A 24,181-nucleotide genomic window follows, 5' to 3' on the forward strand; every position below is an offset into this window, starting at 1 on the left:
TGACACAGAGACGCTGGTCTGTCCCCGTGACGTCTCCCAGCTCGCGGTTTGTGACGCCCGGCGCTACCCAAGAAGCTGCTGCCACCCCAATATCTCAGTTTATGGGGTCTCCGGAAGAGGTATGCCACGCCCTGTCCAGTCCTCCGGCGGGGTTTGCGCTTGCACTTGGCCCCGCTCTTTTTATAGGAACTCCGGTTTGGAGGGTTTTTTTTCTTCTAGTTTTTTGGTGTTGACATTTTCTTTGGAAATCCGAGTTAATGCCGATGTCACGGAAACGTCCACGTGTGACTACGTCAGCGGTGCGCAAACTGTGGGGCGCGACACTGCCGACGGGGGGCGCGGGGTTTACAGAGGCCCCGCGCGCTTCCCGAAGGCACTTGAATTAAGTGCCGGGGGAGCTGCAGGGCCTCTGTAAACCTAACTTACCGTGGCTCCGGCGGCTTCCTCCCTGTGTCGCCATGGCAACGCGGCGTCAAAATGACGCTGCGAGGTCATGTGACGTCACGTTGCTATGGCAACGTGACGTCATTACGCCGGAGCGCGGGTAAGTTGGGGTTGGGAGGGGGGGCGCGGGAGAAAGGGGACAGCCGGCAGGGGGACGCAGGGAAAAAAGTTTGCGCCCCCCTGGACTACGTCATTCTGCGTGTGGCATTCAGCCAGTCCCTGAACGCAGGGCCCCGCACGCTGCCACGCGGCTCACTTATCGCGCACACTGGAGCCATCCGCCGGGGCCGCCTCGCACACGCGCACCCCGGGGCCGCCTCGCACACGCGCACCCCCGGGGCCGCCTCGCACACGCGCACCCCGGGGCCGCCTCGCACACGCGCACCCCGGGGCCGCCTGGCACACGCGCACCCCGGGGCCGCCTGGCACACGCGCACCCCGGGGCCGCCTGGCACACGCGCACCCCGGGGCCGCCTGGCACACGCGCACCCCGGGGCCGCCTGGCACACGCGCACCCCGGGGCCGCCTGGCACACGCGCACCCCGGGGCCGCCTGGCACACGCGCACCCCGGGGCCGCCTGGCACACGCGCACCCCGGGGCCGCCTGGCACACGCGCACCCCGGAGCCGCCCGGCACGCCCGCGCACGCCGGGGCCGTCTGCCATAAAACATTGTTTTATTTGCTGCTGTGTGTTTCTAATGTGGACACTTGGCGAGCGTGGTTGGGGGCCACATCCGTCCTGCGGGGGATATCCGGCTCCGAACCGAAGCATGTGCAGTCCGTGTTAGAGACGGGTATACACGTGGGGTCGCCAGCGCCAGTCCTCAGGCCACTCCTGTACAGGGTCAGGTTTTCAGCATATCCCTGCTTTAGCACAGGTGGCTCAGATCAGAAGCTAGAGACACCTGTGCTGAAGCAGGGATATCCTTCTAACCTGACCTGTTCGTGGTCCTGGAGGACTGGAGTCGTTGACTGAGCCACTTGTGCTGAAGCAGAGATATATATCCTGATAACTTCACCCCGTTGGTGGCTCTCGAGGACTGGAGTTGGCCACTCCTGGTATACACCATCGTGGAACCACTGCCGGTTACCCCGTATCTGCGCTCTCCGCCCCGCCTCCAGTACGGCTGCGTCTGGCACAAGTGACTTTGTGTCTCTGGGCGTTCTCAGTCCCTGGAAAGTGCAAAGCTTGCTGGTGATGCACAACCAGCGTGTAAAAGGACCGGCCATCGCGTGATGCACAGCCAGCGTGTAAAAGCACCGGCCATCGCGTGATGCACAACCAGCGTGTAAAAGCACCGGCCATCGCGTGATGCACAACCAGCGTGTAAAAGGACCGGCCATCGCGTGATGCACAGCCAGCGTGTAAAAGCACCGGCCATCGCGTGATGCACAACCAGCGTGTAAAAGGACCGGCCATCGCGTGATGCACAGCCAACGTGTAAAAGCACCGGCCATCGCGGGGTGCACAGCCAGCGTGTAAAAGCACCGGCCATCGCGTGATGCACAACCAGCGTGTAAAAGCACCGGCCATCGCGTGATGCACAGCCAGCGTGTAAAAGTACCGGCCATCGCGTGATGCACAGCCAGCGTGTAAAAGCACCGGCCATCGCGTGATGCACAACCAGCGTGTAAAAGCACCGGCCATCGCGTGATGCACAACCAGCGTGTAAAAGCACCGGCCATCGCGTGATGCACAGCCAGCGTGTAAAAGCACCGGCCATCGCGGGGTGCACAACCAGCGTGTAAAAGCACCGGCCATCGCGTGATGCACAGCCAGCGTGTAAAAGTACCGGCCATCGCGGGGTGCACAACCAGCGTGTAAAAGCACCGGCCATCGCGTGATGCACAACCAGCGTGTAAAAGGACCGGCCATCGCGTGATGCACAGCCAGCGTGTAAAAGCACCGGCCATCGCGGGGTGCACAGCCAGCGTGTAAAAGCACCGGCCATCGCGTGATGCACAACCAGCGTGTAAAAGCACCGGCCATCGCGTGATGCACAACCAGCGTGTAAAAGGACCGGCCATCGCGTGATGCACAGCCAGCGTGTAAAAGCACCGGCCATCGCGTGATGCACAACCAGCGTGTAAAAGCACCGGCCATCGCGTGGTGCACAACCAGCGTGTAAAAGCACCGGCCATCGCGGGGTGCACAACCAGTGTGTAAAAGCACCGGCCATCGCGGGGTGCACAACCAGCGTGTAAAAGCACCGGCCATCGCGTGATGCACAACCAGTGTGTAAAAGCACCGGCCATCGCGTGATGCACAACCAGTGTGTAAAAGGACCGGCCATCGCGGGGTGCACAGCCAGCGTGTAAAAGCACCGGCCATCGCGGGGTGCACAGCCAGCGTGTAAAAGCACCGGTCATCGCGGGGTGCACAACCAGCGTGTAAAAGCACCGGCCATCGCGTGATGCACAGCCAGCGTGTAAAAGCACCGGCCATCGCGTGATGCACAACCAGCGTGTAAAAGGACCGGCCATCGCGTGATGCACAACCAGCGTGTAAAAGCACCGGCCATCGCGTGATGCACAGCCAGCGTGTAAAAGCACCGGCCATCGCGTGATGCACAGTCAGCGTGTAAAAGGACCGGCCATCGCGTGATGCACAACCAGCGTGTAAAAGGACCGGCTATCGCGTGGTGCACAGCCAGCGTGTAAAAGCACCGGCCATCGCGTGGTGCACAACCAGCGTGTAAAAGGACCGGCCATCGCGTGATGCGCAACCAGCGTGTAAAAGCACCGGCCATCGCGTGATGCGCAACCAGCATGTAAAAGCACCGGCCATCGCGTGATGCACAACCAGCGTGTAAAAGCACCGGCCATCGCGTGATGCACAACCAGCGTGTAAAAGCACCGGCCATCGCGTGATGCACAGCCAGCGTGTAAAAGCACCGGCCATCGCGTGATGCACAACCAGCGTGTAAAAGCACCGGCCATCGCGTGGTGCACAACCAGCGTGTAAAAGCACCGGCCATCGCGTGATGCACAGTCAGCGTGTAAAAGGACCGGCCATCGCGGGGTGCACAGCCAGCGTGTAAAAGGACCGGCCATCGCGGGGTGCACAGCCAGCGTGTAAAAGCACCGGCCATCGCGTGGTGCACAGCCAGCGTGTAAAAGTACCGGCCATCGCGTGATGCACAACCAGCGTGTAAAAGCACCGGCCATCGCGTGATGCACAGCCAGCGTGTAAAAGCACCGGCCATCGCGTGGTACACAGCCAGCGTGTAAAAGCACCGGCCATCGCGTGATGCACAGCCAGCGTGTAAAAGTACCGGCCATCGCGTGATGCACAACCAGCGTGTAAAAGCACCGGCCATCGCGTGATGCACAGCCAGCGTGTAAAAGCACCGGCCATCGCGTGGTACACAGCCAGCGTGTAAAAGCACCGGCCATCGCGTGATGCACAGCCAGCGTGTAAAAGTACCGGCCATCGCGTGATGCACAACCAGCGTGTAAAAGCACCGGCCATCGCGTGGGGCACAGCCAGCGTGTAAAAGCACCGGCCATCGCGTGATGCACAGCCAGCGTGTAAAAGCACCGGCCATCGCGTGATGCACAGCCAGCGTGTAAAAGCACCGGCCATCGCGTGGTGCACAACCAGCGTGTAAAAGCACCGGCCATCGCGTGATGCACAGCCAGCGTGTAAAAGCACCAGCCATCGCGTGATGCACAACCAGCGTGTAAAAGCACCGGCCATCGCGTGGTGCACAGCCAGCGTGTAAAAGCACCGGCCATCGCGTGGTGCACAACCAGTGTGTAAAAGTACCGGCCATCGCGTGATGCACAACCAGTGTGTAAAAGCACCGGCCATCGCGTGATGCACAACCAGCGTGTAAAAGCACCGGCCATCGCGTGATGCACAACCAGTGTGTAAAAGCACCGGCCATCGCGTGGTGCACAACCAGCGTGTAAAAGCACCGGCCATCGCGTGATGCACAACCAGTGTGTAAAAGCACCGGCCATCGCGTGGGGCACAGCCAGCGTGTAAAAGCACCGGCCATCGCGTGATGCACAACCAGCGTGTAAAAGCAGCGGCCATCGCGTGATGCACAGCCAGCGTGTAAAAGCACCGGCCATCGCGTGGTGCACAACCAGTGTGTAAAAGCACCGGCCATCGCGTGATGCACAACCAGCGTGTAAAAGCACCGGCCATCGCGTGGGGCACAACCAGCGTGTAAAAGCACCGGCCATCGCGTGATGCACAACCAGTGTGTAAAAGCACCGGCCATCGCGTGGTGCACAACCAGCGTGTAAAAGCACCGGCCATCGCGTGATGCACAACCAGCGTGTAAAAGCAGCGGCCATCGCGTGATGCACAGCCAGCGTGTAAAAGCACCGGCCATCGCGTGGTGCACAACCAGTGTGTAAAAGCACCGGCCATCGCGTGATGCACAACCAGCGTGTAAAAGCACCGGCCATCGCGGGGTGCACAGCCAGCGTGTAAAAGCACCGGCCATCGCGTGGTGCACAACCAGCGTGTAAAAGCACCGGCCATCGCGTGGTGCACAGCCAGCGTGTAAAAGCACCGGCCATCGCGTGATGCACAACCAGCGTGTAAAAGCACCGGCCATCGCGGGGTGCACAGCCAGCGTGTAAAAGCACCGGCCATCGCGGGGTGCACAGCCAGCGTGTAAAAGCACCGGCCATCGCGTGATGCACAACCAGCGTGTAAAAGCACCGGCCATCGCGTGGTGCACAGCCAGCGTGTAAAAGCACCGGCCATCGCGTGATGCACAACCAGCGTGTAAAAGCACCGGCCATCGCGTGGTGCACAACCAGTGTGTAAAAGTACCGGCCATCGCGTGATGCACAACCAGCGTGTAAAAGCACCGGCCATCGCGTGGGGCACAACCAGTGTGTAAAAGCACCGGCCATCGCGTGATGCACAACCAGCGTGTAAAAGCACCGGCCATCGCGTGGTGCACAGCCAGCGTGTAAAAGTACCGGCCATCGCGTGATGCACAACCAGCGTGTAAAAGGACCGGCCATCGCGTGGGGCACAGCCAGCGTGTAAAAGCACCGGCCATCGCGTGATGCACAACCAGCGTGTAAAAGCACCGGCCATCGCGTGATGCACAACCAGCGTGTAAAAGCACCGGCCATCGCGTGGTGCACAACCAGCGTGTAAAAGTACCGGCCATCGCGTGATGCACAGCCAGCGTGTAAAAGCACCGGCCATCGCGTGGTGCACAACCAGCGTGTAAAAGCACCGGCCATCGCGTGATGCACAGCCAGTGTGTAAAAGCACCGGCCATCGCGTGGTGCACAGCCAGCGTGTAAAAGTACCGGCCATCGCGTGATGCACAACCAGCGTGTAAAAGGACCGGCCATCGCGTGGGGCACAGCCAGCGTGTAAAAGCACCGGCCATCGCGTGATGCACAACCAGCGTGTAAAAGCACCGGCCATCGCGTGATGCACAACCAGCGTGTAAAAGCACCGGCCATCGCGTGGTGCACAACCAGCGTGTAAAAGTACCGGCCATCGCGTGATGCACAGCCAGCGTGTAAAAGCACCGGCCATCGCGTGATGCACAGCCAGCGTGTAAAAGCACCGGCCATCGCGTGGTGCACAACCAGCGTGTAAAAGCACCGGCCATCGCGTGATGCACAGCCAGTGTGTAAAAGCACCGGCCATCGCGTGGGGCACAGCCAGCGTGTAAAAGCACCGGCCATCGCGTGATGCACAACCAGCGTGTAAAAGCACCGGCCATCGCGTGATGCACAGCCAGTGTGTAAAAGCACCGGCCATCGCGTGGGGCACAGCCAGCGTGTAAAAGCACCGGCCATCGCGTGGTGCACAGCCAGTGTGTAAAAGCACCGGCCATCGCGTGGTGCACAACCAGCGTGTAAAAGCACCGGCCATCGCGTGATGCACAGCCAGCGTGTAAAAGCACCGGCCATCGCGTGATGCACAGCCAGCGTGTAAAAGCACCGGCCATCGCGTGATGCACAACCAGCGTGTAAAAGCACCGGCCATCGCGTGGTGCACAACCAGTGTGTAAAAGCACCGGCCATCGCGTGGTGCACAACCAGCGTGTAAAAGCACCGGCCATCGCGTGGTGCACAGCCAGCGTGTAAAAGCACCGGCCATCGCGTGATGCACAACCAGCGTGTAAAAGCACCGGCCATCGCGTGATGCACAGCCAGCGTGTAAAAGCACCGGCCATCGCGTGATGCACAGCCAGCGTGTAAAAGCACCGGCCATCGCGTGATGCACAACCAGCGTGTAAAAGCACCGGCCATCGCGTGATGCACAACCAGCGTGTAAAAGCACCGGCCATCGCGTGGTGCACAGCCAGCGTGTAAAAGCACCGGCCATCGCGTGGTGCACAACCAGTGTGTAAAAGTACCGGCCATCGCGTGATGCACAACCAGTGTGTAAAAGCACCGGCCATCGCGTGATGCACAACCAGCGTGTAAAAGCACCGGCCATCGCGTGATGCACAACCAGTGTGTAAAAGCACCGGCCATCGCGTGGTGCACAACCAGCGTGTAAAAGCACCGGCCATCGCGTGATGCACAACCAGTGTGTAAAAGCACCGGCCATCGCGTGGGGCACAGCCAGCGTGTAAAAGCACCGGCCATCGCGTGATGCACAACCAGCGTGTAAAAGCAGCGGCCATCGCGTGATGCACAGCCAGCGTGTAAAAGCACCGGCCATCGCGTGGTGCACAACCAGTGTGTAAAAGCACCGGCCATCGCGTGATGCACAACCAGCGTGTAAAAGCACCGGCCATCGCGTGGGGCACAACCAGCGTGTAAAAGCACCGGCCATCGCGTGATGCACAACCAGTGTGTAAAAGCACCGGCCATCGCGTGGTGCACAACCAGCGTGTAAAAGCACCGGCCATCGCGTGATGCACAACCAGCGTGTAAAAGCAGCGGCCATCGCGTGATGCACAGCCAGCGTGTAAAAGCACCGGCCATCGCGTGGTGCACAACCAGTGTGTAAAAGCACCGGCCATCGCGTGATGCACAACCAGCGTGTAAAAGCACCGGCCATCGCGGGGTGCACAGCCAGCGTGTAAAAGCACCGGCCATCGCGTGGTGCACAACCAGCGTGTAAAAGCACCGGCCATCGCGTGGTGCACAGCCAGCGTGTAAAAGCACCGGCCATCGCGTGATGCACAACCAGCGTGTAAAAGCACCGGCCATCGCGGGGTGCACAGCCAGCGTGTAAAAGCACCGGCCATCGCGGGGTGCACAGCCAGCGTGTAAAAGCACCGGCCATCGCGTGATGCACAACCAGCGTGTAAAAGCACCGGCCATCGCGTGGTGCACAGCCAGCGTGTAAAAGCACCGGCCATCGCGTGATGCACAACCAGCGTGTAAAAGCACCGGCCATCGCGTGGTGCACAACCAGTGTGTAAAAGTACCGGCCATCGCGTGATGCACAACCAGCGTGTAAAAGCACCGGCCATCGCGTGGGGCACAACCAGTGTGTAAAAGCACCGGCCATCGCGTGATGCACAACCAGCGTGTAAAAGCACCGGCCATCGCGTGGTGCACAGCCAGCGTGTAAAAGTACCGGCCATCGCGTGATGCACAACCAGCGTGTAAAAGGACCGGCCATCGCGTGGGGCACAGCCAGCGTGTAAAAGCACCGGCCATCGCGTGATGCACAACCAGCGTGTAAAAGCACCGGCCATCGCGTGATGCACAACCAGCGTGTAAAAGCACCGGCCATCGCGTGGTGCACAACCAGCGTGTAAAAGTACCGGCCATCGCGTGATGCACAGCCAGCGTGTAAAAGCACCGGCCATCGCGTGGTGCACAACCAGCGTGTAAAAGCACCGGCCATCGCGTGATGCACAGCCAGTGTGTAAAAGCACCGGCCATCGCGTGGTGCACAGCCAGCGTGTAAAAGTACCGGCCATCGCGTGATGCACAACCAGCGTGTAAAAGGACCGGCCATCGCGTGGGGCACAGCCAGCGTGTAAAAGCACCGGCCATCGCGTGATGCACAACCAGCGTGTAAAAGCACCGGCCATCGCGTGATGCACAACCAGCGTGTAAAAGCACCGGCCATCGCGTGGTGCACAACCAGCGTGTAAAAGTACCGGCCATCGCGTGATGCACAGCCAGCGTGTAAAAGCACCGGCCATCGCGTGATGCACAGCCAGCGTGTAAAAGCACCGGCCATCGCGTGGTGCACAACCAGCGTGTAAAAGCACCGGCCATCGCGTGATGCACAGCCAGTGTGTAAAAGCACCGGCCATCGCGTGGGGCACAGCCAGCGTGTAAAAGCACCGGCCATCGCGTGATGCACAACCAGCGTGTAAAAGCACCGGCCATCGCGTGATGCACAGCCAGTGTGTAAAAGCACCGGCCATCGCGTGGGGCACAGCCAGCGTGTAAAAGCACCGGCCATCGCGTGGTGCACAGCCAGTGTGTAAAAGCACCGGCCATCGCGTGGTGCACAACCAGCGTGTAAAAGCACCGGCCATCGCGTGATGCACAGCCAGCGTGTAAAAGCACCGGCCATCGCGTGATGCACAGCCAGCGTGTAAAAGCACCGGCCATCGCGTGATGCACAACCAGCGTGTAAAAGCACCGGCCATCGCGTGGTGCACAACCAGTGTGTAAAAGCACCGGCCATCGCGTGGTGCACAACCAGCGTGTAAAAGCACCGGCCATCGCGTGGTGCACAGCCAGCGTGTAAAAGCACCGGCCATCGCGTGATGCACAACCAGCGTGTAAAAGCACCGGCCATCGCGTGATGCACAGCCAGCGTGTAAAAGCACCGGCCATCGCGTGATGCACAACCAGCGTGTAAAAGCACCGGCCATCGCGTGGGGCACAGCCAGCGTGTAAAAGGACCGGCCATCGCGTGGGGCACAACCAGCGTGTAAAAGCACCGGCCATCGCGTGATGCACAACCAGCGTGTAAAAGGACCGGCCATCGCGTGGGGCACAGCCAGCGTGTAAAAGCACCGGCCATCGCGTGGGGCACAACCAGCGTGTAAAAGCACCGGCCATCGCGTGATGCACAACCAGCGTGTAAAAGCACCGGCCATCGCGTGATGCACAACCAGTGTGTAAAAGCACCGGCCATCGCGTGATGCACAACCAGTGTGTAAAAGCACCGGCCATCGCGTGATGCACAACCAGCGTGTAAAAGCACCGGCCATCGCGTGATGCACAGCCAGCGTGTAAAAGCACCGGCCATCGCGTGATGCACAGCCAGCGTGTAAAAGCACCGGCCATCGCGTGATGCACAACCAGCGTGTAAAAGCACCGGCCATCGCGTGATGCACAACCAGCGTGTAAAAGCACCGGCCATCGCGTGATGCACAGCCAGCGTGTAAAAGCACCGGCCATCGCGTGATGCACAGCCAGCGTGTAAAAGCACCGGCCATCGCGTGATGCACAGCCAGCGTGTAAAAGCACCGGCCATCGCGTGATGCACAGCCAGCGTGTAAAAGCACCGGCCATCGCGTGATGCACAGCCAGCGTGTAAAAGCACCGGCCATCGCGTGATGCACAGCCAGCGTGTAAAAGCACCGGCCATCGCGTGATGCACAGCCAGCGTGTAAAAGCACCGGCCATCGCGTGATGCACAACCAGCGTGTAAAAGCACCGGCCATCGCGTGATGCACAGCCAGCGTGTAAAAGCACCGGCCATCGCGTGGTGCACAACCAGCGTGTAAAAGCACCGGCCATCGCGTGATGCACAACCAGCGTGTAAAAGCACCGGCCATCGCGTGATGCACAGCCAGCGTGTAAAAGCACCGGCCATCGCGTGATGCACAACCAGCGTGTAAAAGCACCGGCCATCGCGTGGTGCACAACCAGCGTGTAAAAGCACCGGCCATCGCGGGGTGCACAGCCAGCGTGTAAAAGCACCGGCCATCGCGTGGTGCACAACCAGCGTGTAAAAGCACCGGCCATCGCGTGGTGCACAACCAGCGTGTAAAAGCACCGGCCATCGCGTGATGCACAACCAGCGTGTAAAAGCACCGGCCATCGCGTGATGCACAACCAGCGTGTAAAAGCACCGGCCATCGCGTGATGCACAACCAGTGTGTAAAAGCACCGGCCATCGCGTGATGCACAACCAGCGTGTAAAAGCACCGGCCATCGCGTGGTGCACAACCAGTGTGTAAAAGCACCGGCCATCGCGTGATGCACAGCCAGCGTGTAAAAGCACCGGCCATCGCGTGATGCACAACCAGCGTGTAAAAGCACCGGCCATCGCGTGATGCACAACCAGCGTGTAAAAGCACCGGCCATCGCGTGATGCACAGCCAGCGTGTAAAAGCACCGGCCATCGCGTGATGCACAACCAGCGTGTAAAAGCACCGGCCATCGCGGGGTGCACAGCCAGCGTGTAAAAGCACCGGCCATCGCGTGATGCACAGCCAGCGTGTAAAAGCAGCGGCCATCGCGTGATGCACAGCCAGCGTGTAAAAGCACCGGCCATCGCGTGGTGCACAACCAGCGTGTAAAAGCACCGGCCATCGCGTGGTGCACAACCAGCGTGTAAAAGCACCGGCCATCGCGTGATGCACAGCCAGCGTGTAAAAGCACCGGCCATCGCGTGATGCACAACCAGTGTGTAAAAGCACCGGCCATCGCGTGGTGCACAACCAGCGTGTAAAAGCACCGGCCATCGCGTGGTGCACAACCAGCGTGTAAAAGCACCGGCCATCGCGTGATGCACAACCAGTGTGTAAAAGCACCGGCCATCGCGTGATGCACAACCAGTGTGTAAAAGCACCGGCCATCGCGTGATGCACAACCAGCGTGTAAAAGCACCGGCCATCGCGTGATGCACAGCCAGCGTGTAAAAGCACCGGCCATCGCGTGATGCACAACCAGCGTGTAAAAGCACCGGCCATCGCGGGGTGCACAGCCAGCGTGTAAAAGCACCGGCCATCGCGTGATGCACAGCCAGCGTGTAAAAGCACCGGCCATCGCGTGATGCACAGCCAGCGTGTAAAAGCACCGGCCATCGCGTGGTGCACAACCAGCGTGTAAAAGCACCGGCCATCGCGTGGTGCACAACCAGCGTGTAAAAGCACCGGCCATCGCGTGATGCACAGCCAGCGTGTAAAAGCACCGGCCATCGCGTGATGCACAACCAGTGTGTAAAAGCACCGGCCATCGCGTGGTGCACAACCAGCGTGTAAAAGCACCGGCCATCGCGTGGTGCACAACCAGCGTGTAAAAGCACCGGCCATCGCGTGATGCACAACCAGTGTGTAAAAGCACCGGCCATCGCGTGGTGCACAACCAGCGTGTAAAAGCACCGGCCATCGCGTGATGCACAACCAGCGTGTAAAAGCACCGGCCATCGCGTGGTGCACAGCCAGCGTGTAAAAGCACCGGCCATCGCGTGATGCACAACCAGCGTGTAAAAGCACCGGCCATCGCGTGGTGCACAGCCAGCGTGTAAAAGCACCGGCCATCGCGTGATGCACAGCCAGCGTGTAAAAGCACCGGCCATCGCGTGATGCACAACCAGCGTGTAAAAGCACCGGCCATCGCGTGGTGCACAACCAGCGTGTAAAAGCACCGGCCATCGCGTGATGCACAGCCAGCGTGTAAAAGCACCGGCCATCGCGTGATGCACAACCAGCGTGTAAAAGCACCGGCCATCGCGTGATGCACAACCAGCGTGTAAAAGCACCGGCCATCGCGTGGTGCACAACCAGCGTGTAAAAGCACCGGCCATCGCGTGATGCACAACCAGTGTGTAAAAGCACCGGCCATCGCGTGATGCACAGCCAGCGTGTAAAAGCACCGGCCATCGCGTGGGGCACAGCCAGCGTGTAAAAGGACCGGCCATCGCGTGGGGCACAGCCAGCGTGTAAAAGCACCGGCCATCGCGTGGGGCACAACCAGCGTGTAAAAGGACCGGCCATCGCGTGGGGCACAGCCAGCGTGTAAAAGCACCGGCCATCGCGTGATGCACAACCAGCGTGTAAAAGGACCGGCCATCGCGTGGGGCACAGCCAGCGTGTAAAAGCACCGGCCATCGCGTGGGGCACAGCCAGCGTGTAAAAGCACCGGCCATCGCGTGGGGCACAGCCAGCGTGTAAAAGCACCGGCCATCGTGGGGTGCACAGCCAGCGTGTAAAAGCACCGGCCATCGCGTGATGCACAACCAGCGTGTAAAAGCACCGGCCATCGCGTGGGGCACAGCCAGCGTGTAAAAGCACCGGCCATCGCGTGATGCACAACCAGCGTGTAAAAGGACCGGCCATCGCGTGGGGCACAGCCAGCGTGTAAAAGCACCGGCCATCGCGTGGGGCACAGCCAGCGTGTAAAAGCACCGGCCATCGCGTGGGGCACAGCCAGCGTGTAAAAGCACCGGCCATCGCGTGGGGCACAGCCAGCGTGTAAAAGCACCGGCCATCGCGTGGGGCACAGTCAGCGTGTAAAAGCACCGGCCATCGCGTGGGGCACAGCCAGCGTGTAAAAGCACCGGCCATCGCGTGATGCACAGCCAGCGTGTAAAAGCACCGGCCATCGCGTGATGCACAGCCAGCGTGTAAAAGCACCGGCCATCGCGTGGGGCACAGCCAGCGTGTAAAAGCACCGGCCATCGCGTGATGCACAGCCAGCGTGTAAAAGCACCGGCCATCGCTGGATGCACAGCCAGTGTGTAAAAGGACCGGCCATCGCGTGATGCACAGCCAGCGTGTAAAAGCACCGGCCATCGCGTGATGCACAACCAGCGTGTAAAAGCACCGGCCATCGCGTGGGGCACAGCCAGCGTGTAAAAGCACCGGCCATCGCGTGGGGCACAGCCAGCGTGTAAAAGCACCGGCCATCGCGTGATGCACAGCCAGCGTGTAAAAGCACCGGCCATTGCGTGGGGCACAGCCAGCGTGTAAAAGGACCGGCCATCGCGTGGGGCACAGCCAGCGTGTAAAAGCAGCGGCCATCGCGTGGGGCACAGCCAGCGTGTAAAAGGACCGGCCATCGCGTGGGGCACAGCCAGCGTGTAAAAGGACCGGCCATCGCGTGGGGCACAGCCAGCGTGTAAAAGGACCGGCCATCGCGTGGGGCACAGCCAGCGTGTAAAAGGACCGGCCATCGCGTGGGGCACAGCCAGCGTGTAAAAGGACCGGCCATCGCGTGGGGCACAGCCAGCGTGTAAAAGCACCGGCCATCGCGTGATGCACAACCAGCGTGTAAAAGGACCGGCCATCGCGTGGGGCACAGCCAGCGTGTAAAAGGACCGGCCATCGCGTGGGGCACAGCCAGCGTGTAAAAGCAGCGGCCATCGCGTGGGGCACAGCCAGCGTGTAAAAGCACCGGCCATCGCGTGGGGCACAGCCAGCGTGTAAAAGCACCGGCCATCGCGTGGGGCACAGCCAGCGTGTAAAAGCACCGGCCATCGCGTGGGGCACAGCCAGCGTGTAAAAGCAGCGGCCATCGCGTGATGCAAAGCCAGTGTGTAAAAGCACCGGCCATCGCGTGATGCACAGCCAGCGTGTAAAAGCACCGGCCATCGCGTGGGGCACAGCCAGCGTGTAAAAGCACCGGCCATCGCGTGATGCACAGCCAGCGTGTAAAAGCACCGGCCATCGCGTGGGGCACAGCCAGCGTGTAAAAGCACCGGCCATCGCGTGATGCACAACCAGCGTGTAAAAGCACCGGCCATCGTGGGGTGCACAGCCAGCGTGTAAAAGCACCGGCCATCGCGTGATGCACAGCCAGCGTGTAAAAGCACCGGCCATCGCGTGATGCACAGCCAGCGTGTAAAAGCACCGGCCATCGCGTGATGCACAACCAGCGTGTAAAAGCACCGGCCATCGCGTGGTGCACAACCAGCGTGTAAAAGCACCGGCCATCGCGTGATGCACAGCCAGCGTGTAAAAGCACCGGCCATCGCGTGATGCACAGCCAGCGTGTAAAAGCACCGGCCATCGCGGGATGCACAGCCAGCGTGTAAAAGCACCGGCCATCGTGGGGTGCACAGCCAGCGTGTAAAAGCACCGGCCATCGCGGGGTGGCCGTACTCATTGTAATAGCGGGGTTATGTTGGGCTGGAGGATCCCTTAAGGATCTCATAGGCCAGCGGCTCCTGACCTTTATAACACTGCTCCTCCTGCTAGAAAATACATGTCCAGCTTCCAAAGTCACATCCCATAATGCCTTGCTGCTGTTGATGCAAAGCATTGTGGGAAGCTCCTGCTGTGACCACTATACCCCCCACATTAAGGTGCAATTTCGGGTCTTACTAAGTGCGTTGTCCCCACACGGGCTCGGGACTCCGCTATACTGCCTTAGAGCCGCTATTATAGGGTTTTTTTGGGGGGGGGGGCACGGGGTGCGCCCCTTAGTGACGCCTCACAAACCCCCGATTGGGAATCGCTGTCTTGGTGCAACCTCCATAAGTTGGAACATGGGCAACGTCAACAAGTAACAACTAACGGGGGATCTCTAACTCCTCACGTTTGTACCCGCGGCCAGACTGGGGGGGAGAGAACGTCTCTGTATTGTGTGTTTGGACACTACGCAATGTTCACATTTGTAATTACCTGAAGGTAGCCATGTGCAGCATTTAGGCGTCCGTAAATCTGTACTATAAGCACCAACGGTCTGACCTGGTGGGGGGGCTCAACTGCAGTCCTCAAGCCCCCCCAACAGGTCAGGTTTTCAGGATATCCCTGCTACAACACAGGTGGCTCAGAGGCTGTCAAAGACAGGGTCTGTGCTGAAGCAGGGATATCCTGATAACCTGACCTGTTGGGGGGGGGGGTTGAGGACTGGAGTTGAGCACCCTGGTCTAGTAAGTCCCATTGTAGGAGGGTTTTAGTCACTGATCCATGGGTCTTTCTGAGCAAGATACTCATTTCTGTCTCCCACTGTCCTGAAGCCGGACCTTGACCTAGGTCAGCCCCACACAGGAGCAAAGTGACCTAATGACCGTGACCTAGGTCAGCCCCACACAGGAGCAAAGTGACCTAATGACCGTGACCTATTTACAAGGTCAGCCCCACACAGGAGCAAAGTGACCTAATGACCGTGACCTAGGTCAGCCCCACACAGGAGCAAAGTGACCTAATGACCGTGACCTGTTTACAGGGTCAGCCCCACACAGGAGCAAAGTGACCTAATGACCATGACCTAGGTCAGCCCCACACAGGAGCAAAGTGACCTAATGACCGTGACCTGTTTACAGGGTCAGCCCCACACAGGAGCAAAGTGACCTAATGACCATGACCTAGGTCAGCCCCACACAGGAGCAAAGTGACCTAATGACCGTGACCTATTTACAAGGTCAGCCCCACACAGGAGCAAAGTGACCTAATGACCGTGACCTAGGTCAGCCCCACACAGGAGCAAAGTGACCTAATGACCGTGACCTGTTTACAGGGTCAGCCCCACACAGGAGCAAAGTGACCTAATGACCGTGACCTGTTTACAGGGTCAGCCCCACACAGGAGCAAAGTGACCTAATGACCATGACCTAGGTCAGCCCCACACAGGAGCAAAGTGACCTAATGACCGTGACCTAGGTCAGCCTCACACAGGAGCAAAGTGACCTAATGACCGTGACCTATTTACAAGGTCAGCCCCACACAGGAGCAAAGTGACCTAATGACCGTGACCTAGGTCAGCCCCACACAGGAGCAAAGTGACCTAATGACCGTGACCTGTTTACAGGGTCAGCCCCACACAGGAGCAAAGTGACCTAATGACCGTGACCTGTTTACAGGGTCAGCCCCACACAGGAGCAAAGTGACCTAATGACCATGACCTAGGTCAGCCCCACACAGGAGCAAAGTGACCTAATGACCGTGACCTGTTTACAAGGTCAGCCCCAACAGGAGCAAAGTGACCTAATGCCAGTGACCTGTTTACAAGGTCAGCCCCACACAGGAGCAAAGTGACCTAATTCCCGTGACCTGTTTACAAGGTCAGCCCCAAAGTGACGAGATGACCTGTTTAATGGTTAAAGTGTCAGTCTCACACGAGCCCCCTCCTAAAGCGAACGTCTCCTCCTCCCTCGCACCCCCAGGACTCCCAGGACAGCTCGGACGGGATCCCCTCGGCCCCACGCATGACTGGGAGCCTGGTGTCGGACCGCAGTCACGATGACATCATCACGCGCATGAAGAACATCGAGTGCATTGAGCTGGGTCGGCACCGCCTCAAGCCCTGGTACTTCTCTCCGTACCCACAGGAGCTGACTGTCCTGCCTGTCCTCTACCTGTGCGAGTTCTGCCTCAAGTACCTCAAGAGCCTCAAGTGTCTGCAGAGGCACCTGGTGAGTGTGGTGTCACCGTGTGATGTCACAGACTAACTGTGATGTCATGTCGCTGGCCGTCTGCTTAGCTGTGCAGGTTCTGCCTCGGCTTCCTGCAGAGGCATCTGCTGAGTGACACGTCATCAATGTGTCACATCATGTTCTGCCGGTGCTGTGATGTCATACTGTGCGTCCGTGAGTTCTCTCGCTCGTGCACGCAATTGGTGTCATGGACATAGCTTCCAGTGATGTAACGTGCGTGTTGTGTCATTATGTACACTGATCACTGTATTGCGTGTCTGAGGCAGTGCAATAAGTGTTACACGCAGGCGCGATGGATGGGGTGTGTCATGTCAAATACTCCGCAGCGGGCAACTCCAGTCAGTGAGCCACTGATTGAGTCAACCATGCTGGAACCGGGATATCCGTAAACCCTGATCTGTTGGTGGCCCTTAAGGACTGGAGTTGGCCAGTCAACGACTGAGCCACCTGTGTTGAAGCAGGGATTGCCTTAATACTTGGCTTGTTGGTGGCCCTTAAGGACTGGAGTTGGCCAGTCAACGACTGAGCCACTGATTGAGCCACCTGCCCTAATACCTGGCTTGTTGGTGGCCCTTCAGGACTGGAGTTGGCCACCCCGGCATTCTAACATCCCTGTCTTGCGATGACTCCAGGTGCCTTTTTGGGATGTCATAATCTGCATTGGGTGTTCCACATCGAGTAAACACTGACCAGGGCTTCTGTAGCTGTGTGCAAGTCCATGTTTGACATGATCCCCTCTCTCCCCCCCCAGACAAAATGTAACCTGCGGCACCCCCCGGGGAATGAAATTTACAGGAAGGGGACAATCTCGTTCTTCGAGATAGATGGACGCAAGAACAAGGTGAGCGCATGGGCTGGGCCTTTTAATCATTAGAGGCGCCACTGCTATTGGGTTCCTAGTCCTGTGTGGAACCAATCCTTTAACCCACTGATCACGTCATTGGGTCTTGCGTGGGTCAACGGGTGTTACGGTCTCCCCCTCTCCCCTCAGAGTTACTCCCAGAACCTGTGTCTTTTGGCCAAGTGTTTTCTGGACCACAAGACGCTATATTATGACACAGATCCCTTCCTCTTCTACATCATGACCGAGTACGACTCCAAGGGCTTCCACATCATGGGCTACTTCTCAAAGGTGAGGCTCCAGGGGGGCGGGGACTCCTTTCACGGGGCATGTTGGGAAAGAGAAGTTTTAATAATCTGGGGAGATCTCAATATGACCGCCTCCCTGTCAATAGGCTGCTGGTGTATGATGGATACCCGATTAGTCTTGATTGGTTGGTTCAAAATTACACCTGTCGATGTGATGATGAGGCAAAGATGGCCGCCTCATGGCTTAGTAAGGCACAAGATGGCTGCTCCGTAGACTTTTAATGCGTTACAGTAGCGGCCTACTTCAGTCCTCAAGGTTTTAAAGTTATCCCTGCTTCAGCACAGGTGGATCAATCGGTGGCTGAGTCCTTGACTGAGCCACTGATTGAGCCACCTGTGCCGAAGCAGCGATAACCTGACCTGTTGGTGGCCCTTGAAAACTGGAGTTGGCCGCCCCTGGTTTAATGGCTGGGGGACCCTTTAGATGCGATTCAGGAAGCGGGGGTCCGGGAGCCGAAACAACGTGTTTCCGGAGACCCCCTGCTTCAATCCTAGTGGGGAAAAAAGAGAACAAAAAAGAGCCAATGAGTGCGCGCGTCCGCGCCTCCGCAATGTGATGTGTTCTGGCTGCCGGCCGGCGCCCTAAGGGGCTGAACGGGGAGGAAATTCCATTCCCATCGCGTTCCGCGGTCTCCTTATAGACTGACCATTTACAGCCTCTGGGGGTACTCCAAGGGTTAAAGCACAAGATGGCTGATCCGTGGGCTAATGACAATCTCCCTCCTTTACGTGTCCCCCCTGCAGGAGAAGGAGTCCACGGAGGATTATAACGTGGCCTGTATCCTGACACTGCCTCCGTACCAGAGGAGAGGATATGGGAAACTGCTGATTGAATTCAGTGAGTCGGCACAGCTCTCACCCCCTCCCCCAATCTCAGCTCTCAACCCCCCCACCCCCAAATCTCAGCTCTCACCCCCTCCCCCAATCTCAGCTCTCACCCCCTCCCCCAATCTCAGCTCTCACCCCCTCCCCCAATCTCAGCTCTCACCCCCTCCCCCAATCTCAGCTCTCACCCCCTCCCCCAATCTCAGCTCTCACCCCCTCCCCCAATCTCAGCTCTCAACCCCCCCCCACCCCCAAATCTCAGCTCTCACGCCCGCCCCCAATCTCAGCTCTCAACCCCTCCCCCAATCTCAGCTCTCAACCCCTCCCCCAATCTCAGCTCTCAACCCCCCCACCCCCAAATCTCAGCTCTCACCCCCTCCCCCAATCTCAGCTCTCAACCCCCCCACCCCCAAATCTCAGCTCTCACCCCCGCCCCCAATCTCAGCTCTCAACCCCTCCCCCAATCTCAGCTCTCAACCCCTCCCCCAATCTCAGCTCTCAACCCCCCCACCCCCAAATCTCAGCTCTCACCCCCGCCCCCAATCTCAGCTCTCAACCCCTCCCCCAATCTCAGCTCTCAACCCCCCCACCCCCAAATCTCAGCTCTCACCCCCGCCCCCAATCTCAGCTCTCAACCCCTCCCCCAATCTCAGCTCTCAACCCCTCCCCCAATCTCAGCTCTCAACCCCTCCCCCAATATCAGCTCTCACCCCCCCAATGTCAGCTCTCACCCCCCCCCCCAATCTCAGCTCTCACCCCCGCCCCCAATCTCAGCTCTCAACCCCCTCAGCACAGCTCTAACCCCCCCACCTCAGCTCCCCCCGCTTCTGTTCCTCCATTCACTACTTCTCTCTCTCCTTCCTTTCTCTCATATTCCTCTCGCCTTTTCTTTCCCCGACCTCGCCTCTTCTCTCTTCCCGACCTCGCCTCTTCTCCCCGACCTCCATCTTCTCTCTCCCCGACCTCCGCCTCTTCTCTCTCCCCGACCTCGCCTCTTCTCTCTCTCCCCGACCTCGCCTCTTCTCTCTCCCCGACCTCGCCTCTTCTCTCTCTTCCCGACCTCGCCTCTTCTCTCTCTCCCCGACCTCGCCTCTTCTCTCTCTCCCTGACCTCGCCTCTTCTCTCTCCCCGACCTCGCCTCTTCTCTCTCCCCGACCTCGCCTCTTCTCTCTCTCCCTGACCTCGCCTCTTCTCTCCCCGACCTCGCCTTTCTCTCCCACCCCTCAGGTTATGAGCTGTCTAAAGTGGAAGGGAAGACGGGGACCCCTGAGAAGCCGCTGTCCGACCTCGGGCTCCTCTCCTATCGCAGCTACTGGTCCCAGACCATCCTGGAGATCCTCATGGAACTGAAGACAGAGACTGGAGAGAGACCACAGATAACAATCAAGTGAGAGAGGGTGGGGAGAGGGACTGTGGGGAGAGGGACTGCGGGGAGAGAGACCACAGATAACAATCAAATGAGAGGGTGGGGAGAGGGACTGCGGGGAGAGAGACCACAGATAACAATCAAGTGAGGGTGGGGAGAGGGACTGCGGGGAGAGAGACCACAGATAACAATTAAGTGAGAGAGGGTGGGGATAGGGACTGCGGGGAGAGAGACTGCGGGGCGAGAGACCACAGATAACAATCAAGTGAGAGAGGGTGGGAAGAGGGACTGCTGACAAGTGCGAGAGAACGAGGGGGGAGAGACTGTAGATAACAGCAAGCCTGGGAGAGTCAGCAACTGAGGAGATTGTGATGGGGTTTAGGGGCGTGCGGATGGGGGAGAGATTGTGACGGGGTTTGGGGTGCGTGCTGAGGGGGGGAGATTGGTGACGGGGTTTGGGGCGCATGCGGATGGGGGGGAGATTTTGACGGGGTTTGGGTCACGTGTGGATGGGGGGGAGATTGTGATGGGGTTTAGGGGCGTGCGGATGGGGGAGAGATTGTGACGGGGTTTGGGGTGCGTGCTGAGGGGGGGAGATTGGTGACGGGGTTTGGGGCGCATGCGGATGGGGGGGAGATTGTGACGGGGTTTGGGTCACGTGGATGGGGGGAGATTGTGATGGGGTTTAGGGGCGTGCGGATGGGGGAGAGATTGTGACGGGGTTTGGGGTGCGTGCTGAGGGGGGGAGATTGGTGACGGGGTTTGGGGCGCGTGCGGATGGGGGGGAGATTGTGACGGGGTTTGGGGCGCGTGCTGATGGGGAGGAGATTGGTGACGGGGTTTGGGGCGCGTGCGGATGAGGAGATTGTGACGGGGGTTGGGTCGCGTGCTGATGGGGGGGGGAGATTGTGACGGGGTTTGGGGCGCGTGCGGATGGGGGGGGATTGTGACGGGGTTTGGGGCGTGTGCTGATGGGGGGGAGATTGGTGACGGGGTTTGGGGCGTGTGCTGATGGGGGGAGATTGGTGACGGGGTTTGGGGCGCGTGCGGATGGGGGGGGGGGGAGATTGTGACGGGGTTTGGGTTGCGTGCTGATGGGGGGGAGATTGTGACGGGGTTTGGGGCGCGTGCTGATGGGGGGGGAGATTGTGACGGGGTTTGGGGCGCGTGCTGATGGGGGGGAGATTGTGACGGGGTTTGGGGCGTGTGTGTGCTGATGGGGAGGAGATTGGTGACGGGTTTGGGGTGCATGCTGATGGGGGGGAGATTGGTGACGGGTTTGGGGCGCGTGCTGATGGGGGGGAGATTGGTGAAGGGTTTGGGGTGCGTGCGGATGGGGAGGAGATTGGTGACGGGGTTTGGGGCGCGTGCGGATGGGGGGGGGAGATTGTGACGGGTTTGGGGTGCGTGCGGATGGGGAGGAGATTGGTGACAGGGTTTGGGGCGCGTGCGGATGGGGAGGAGATTGGTGACGGGGTTTGGGGCGCGTGCGGATGGGGGGGGGAGATTGTGACGGGTTTGGGGTGCGTGCGGATGGGGAGGAGATTGGTGACAGGGTTTGGGGCGCGTGCGGATGGGGAGGAGATTGGTGACAGGGTTTGGGGCGCGTGCGGATGGGGGGGGAGATTGTGACGGGTTTGGGGGCGCGTGCGGATGGGGGGGAGATTGGTGACGGGGTTTGGGGCGCGTGCGGATGGGGGGGAGATTGTGACGGGTTTGGGGCGCGTGCGGATGGGGAGGAGATTGGTGACGGGGTTTGGGGTGCGTGCGGATGGGGGGGAGATTGGTGACGGGGTTTGGGGCGCGTGCGGATGGGGAGGAGATTGGTGACGGGGTTTGGGGCGCGTGTGGATGGGGAGGAGATTGGTGACGGGGTTTGGGGCGCGTGGGAATGGGGGGGGGAGATTGGTGACGGGGTTTGGGGCGCGTGCGGATGGGGGGGGAGATTGGTGACGGGGTTTGGGGCGTGTGCTGATGGGGGGGAGATTGGTGACGGGGTTTGGGGCGCGTGCGGATGGGGGGGGGGAGATTGGTGACGGGGTTTGGGGCGTGTGCTGATGGGGGGGAGATTGGTGACGGGGTTTGGGGCGCGTGCGGATGGGGGGGGGGAGATTGGTGACGGGGTTTGGGGCGCGTGCGGATGGGGGGGGAGATTGGTGACGGGGTTTGGGGCGCGTGCGGATGGGGGGGAGATTGGGGTGCACGCTGATCTTTGCAACCTCTGCCCCTAGTGAGATCAGCGAGATCACCAGTATCAAGAAGGAAGACGTCATCTCCACCCTACAGTACCTGAACCTCATCAACTACTACAAGGTAATCCCTTGTAAGGAGAACACCCTTCCTATTAGAACATCTCCTCCCGTGCCCCTTCCTAGCGGGGTACCCTTTGTAACACCCACTCCCAGCCCTGCCCCCTCTATGGGAACCCATTATAACCACCTCCTCCGGTTGGGTGGTGGCTGACGTGACGGTGACACGTGTCTCTGTCACAGGGGCAGTACATCCTCACACTCTCGGAGGATATTGTGGACGGACACGAGAGAGCTATGCTGAAGCGGATCCTGCGGATCGACTCCAAGTGTCTGCACTTTACTCCCAAGGACTGGAGCAAGCGGGGGAAGTGGTAGTGGGCAGAGAGCCCCGCCCCCGCACGTGGCGGGTCCAGTGCCACGTGGGGGCGTACCTGGGCGATGTGGGATGGGTTAACGACACGGCGGATCATTGGAGCAGAACGGGAGGGGTATTTAAGGGGAGGGGGGAGGGTTTTTTAAAAGTTGGCACATACTGTAATTATGTTGTAAATACAAGAGTTGTTTCATTTATACTGTGCCTGGTCTGATTATCAGTGTGTTAGAGAGGCAGGCACTGCCCTGGTGGGGTGAGGAGGTGGGCGCTGCCCATGCTGTGTGGAGAGGGGGGCGCTGCCCATGCTGTGTGGAGAGGGGGGCGCTGCCCATGCTGTGTGGAGAGGGGGGCGCTGCCCATGCTGTGTGGAGAGGTGGGCGCTGCCCATGCTGTGTGGAGAGGTGGGCGCTGCCCATGCTGTGTGGAGAGGTGGGCGCTGCCCATGCTGTGTGGAGAGGTGGGCGCTGCCCATGCTGTGTGGAGAGGTGGGCGCTGCCCATGCTGTGTGGAGAGGTGGGCGCTGCCCATTGCTGTGGGAGGCGGTTGGCACTGCCGTTGCTAAAACATTTTTATTTTCATATATAAACCACAATAGTAAGTCCTCGCTTCCCTCCCAGCTGAGTCCATCACAAGCAATCTTCTAATCAACAGGCGCGTGGATCTAGAAAATACAGAAATAAAGGGTCAGTCCCATGTAGGAGCAAAGTGACCGAATAACAGGGACGTGTTTAATAGGTGAAAGCAAGGGTGCGCGCCCCGAGATTTTCATGGGGGGTGCGGCGTTTAGACGCCCTGCGCTTCCTCGGAGGCATTTAAAGCTGCAATCAAGTAATATCCGGTGTGTTTTTTTTATAAATAAATCAGTTCTGTACTATGAGAACTTTGTTTTAAATGCTACCATTTTTAAAGACATTTTGAATGCATTATAATTTAACAAGCATTTGTTTCTATAGCAACCATTTACAAAGTCGCACCCCCTTTCTCTTCTGAGGCAGGCTCTGGCACACTCCGTTTTGCCCTCTCTAGCCGTGCACCAATTGTATCTATTGCCTGCCGGGTCACATGATCTTCCCCACAGACCTTTGCATCTTGGGTAATCTTCTGCAGCCCTAACAGTGAGTGAAAGATCCCCTGAGCCAAATCATTGCCGACGATCTCAGGAGAACGGATCGATCTGCAGCTTAGCCAATCACGTGTCAGTGTGCAGCGGGTATTGATGCACATGTTGAATTAAATGCCGGAGGACCCCGCGAGGTCTCGGTAAATTCCCTTATCTTGGCGTCCATTGACGTGTCAAATGACGCCGTGGGGCCACGTTGCCGTGGCATTTGATGCCGGAGCCAAGGTAAGGGCGCGAGCGCAGGGCGGAAAGGTTGCACTTTTTCAGTCCCTCGTAGGGGCAAAGCGACCTAAGGACAGGGACGTGTTTAAGGGCTTGTAGGGGCAAAGGGACGTGTGGGATGGGTTAAAGCGACCTTACCGCGTTGGCTACTTTTGCCACGCCAGTGACATCACAATA

At 59.3% G+C, this 24,181-nt stretch overlaps 1 protein-coding gene and 1 long non-coding RNA gene across 2 annotated transcripts; one reads left to right on the plus strand and one right to left on the minus strand.

Moving 5' to 3' along the window:
- Positions 1-9: 9 nt before the first annotated feature.
- KAT5 (lysine acetyltransferase 5) lies at positions 10-22,785 on the plus strand. The gene is made up of 8 exons (XM_075569837.1): positions 10-119; positions 16,428-16,676; positions 17,449-17,538; positions 17,689-17,829; positions 18,591-18,684; positions 19,899-20,058; positions 22,269-22,350; positions 22,530-22,785. Exons 1-8 carry the CDS (start codon positions 102-104, stop codon positions 22,662-22,664), a joined length of 969 nt encoding a protein of 322 aa, XP_075425952.1. The 5' UTR covers positions 10-101; the 3' UTR covers positions 22,665-22,785.
- Positions 22,786-23,217: 432 nt separating this feature from the next.
- Positions 23,218-24,181, minus strand: LOC142465669 (uncharacterized). Its single transcript, XR_012787943.1, has 2 exons — positions 24,143-24,181; positions 23,218-23,323 (listed from the first exon to the last, which is right to left on the minus strand). It is a non-coding gene; the product is annotated as an uncharacterized LOC142465669 (long non-coding RNA).

This window comes from Ascaphus truei, chromosome 14 (assembly GCF_040206685.1).
Source record: "Ascaphus truei isolate aAscTru1 chromosome 14, aAscTru1.hap1, whole genome shotgun sequence".
Taxonomy (NCBI): Eukaryota; Metazoa; Chordata; class Amphibia; order Anura; family Ascaphidae; genus Ascaphus; species Ascaphus truei.

Bases quoted from the DNA above. Each gene is read 5' to 3' on its own strand.
- KAT5 (XM_075569837.1), top strand. The intron at 16,677-17,448 runs GTGAGTGTGGTG...CTCCCCCCCCAG, and splicing joins AGTGTCTGCAGAGGCACCTG to ACAAAATGTAACCTGCGGCA. The intron at 18,685-19,898 runs GTGAGTCGGCAC...CCCACCCCTCAG, and splicing joins GAAACTGCTGATTGAATTCA to GTTATGAGCTGTCTAAAGTG.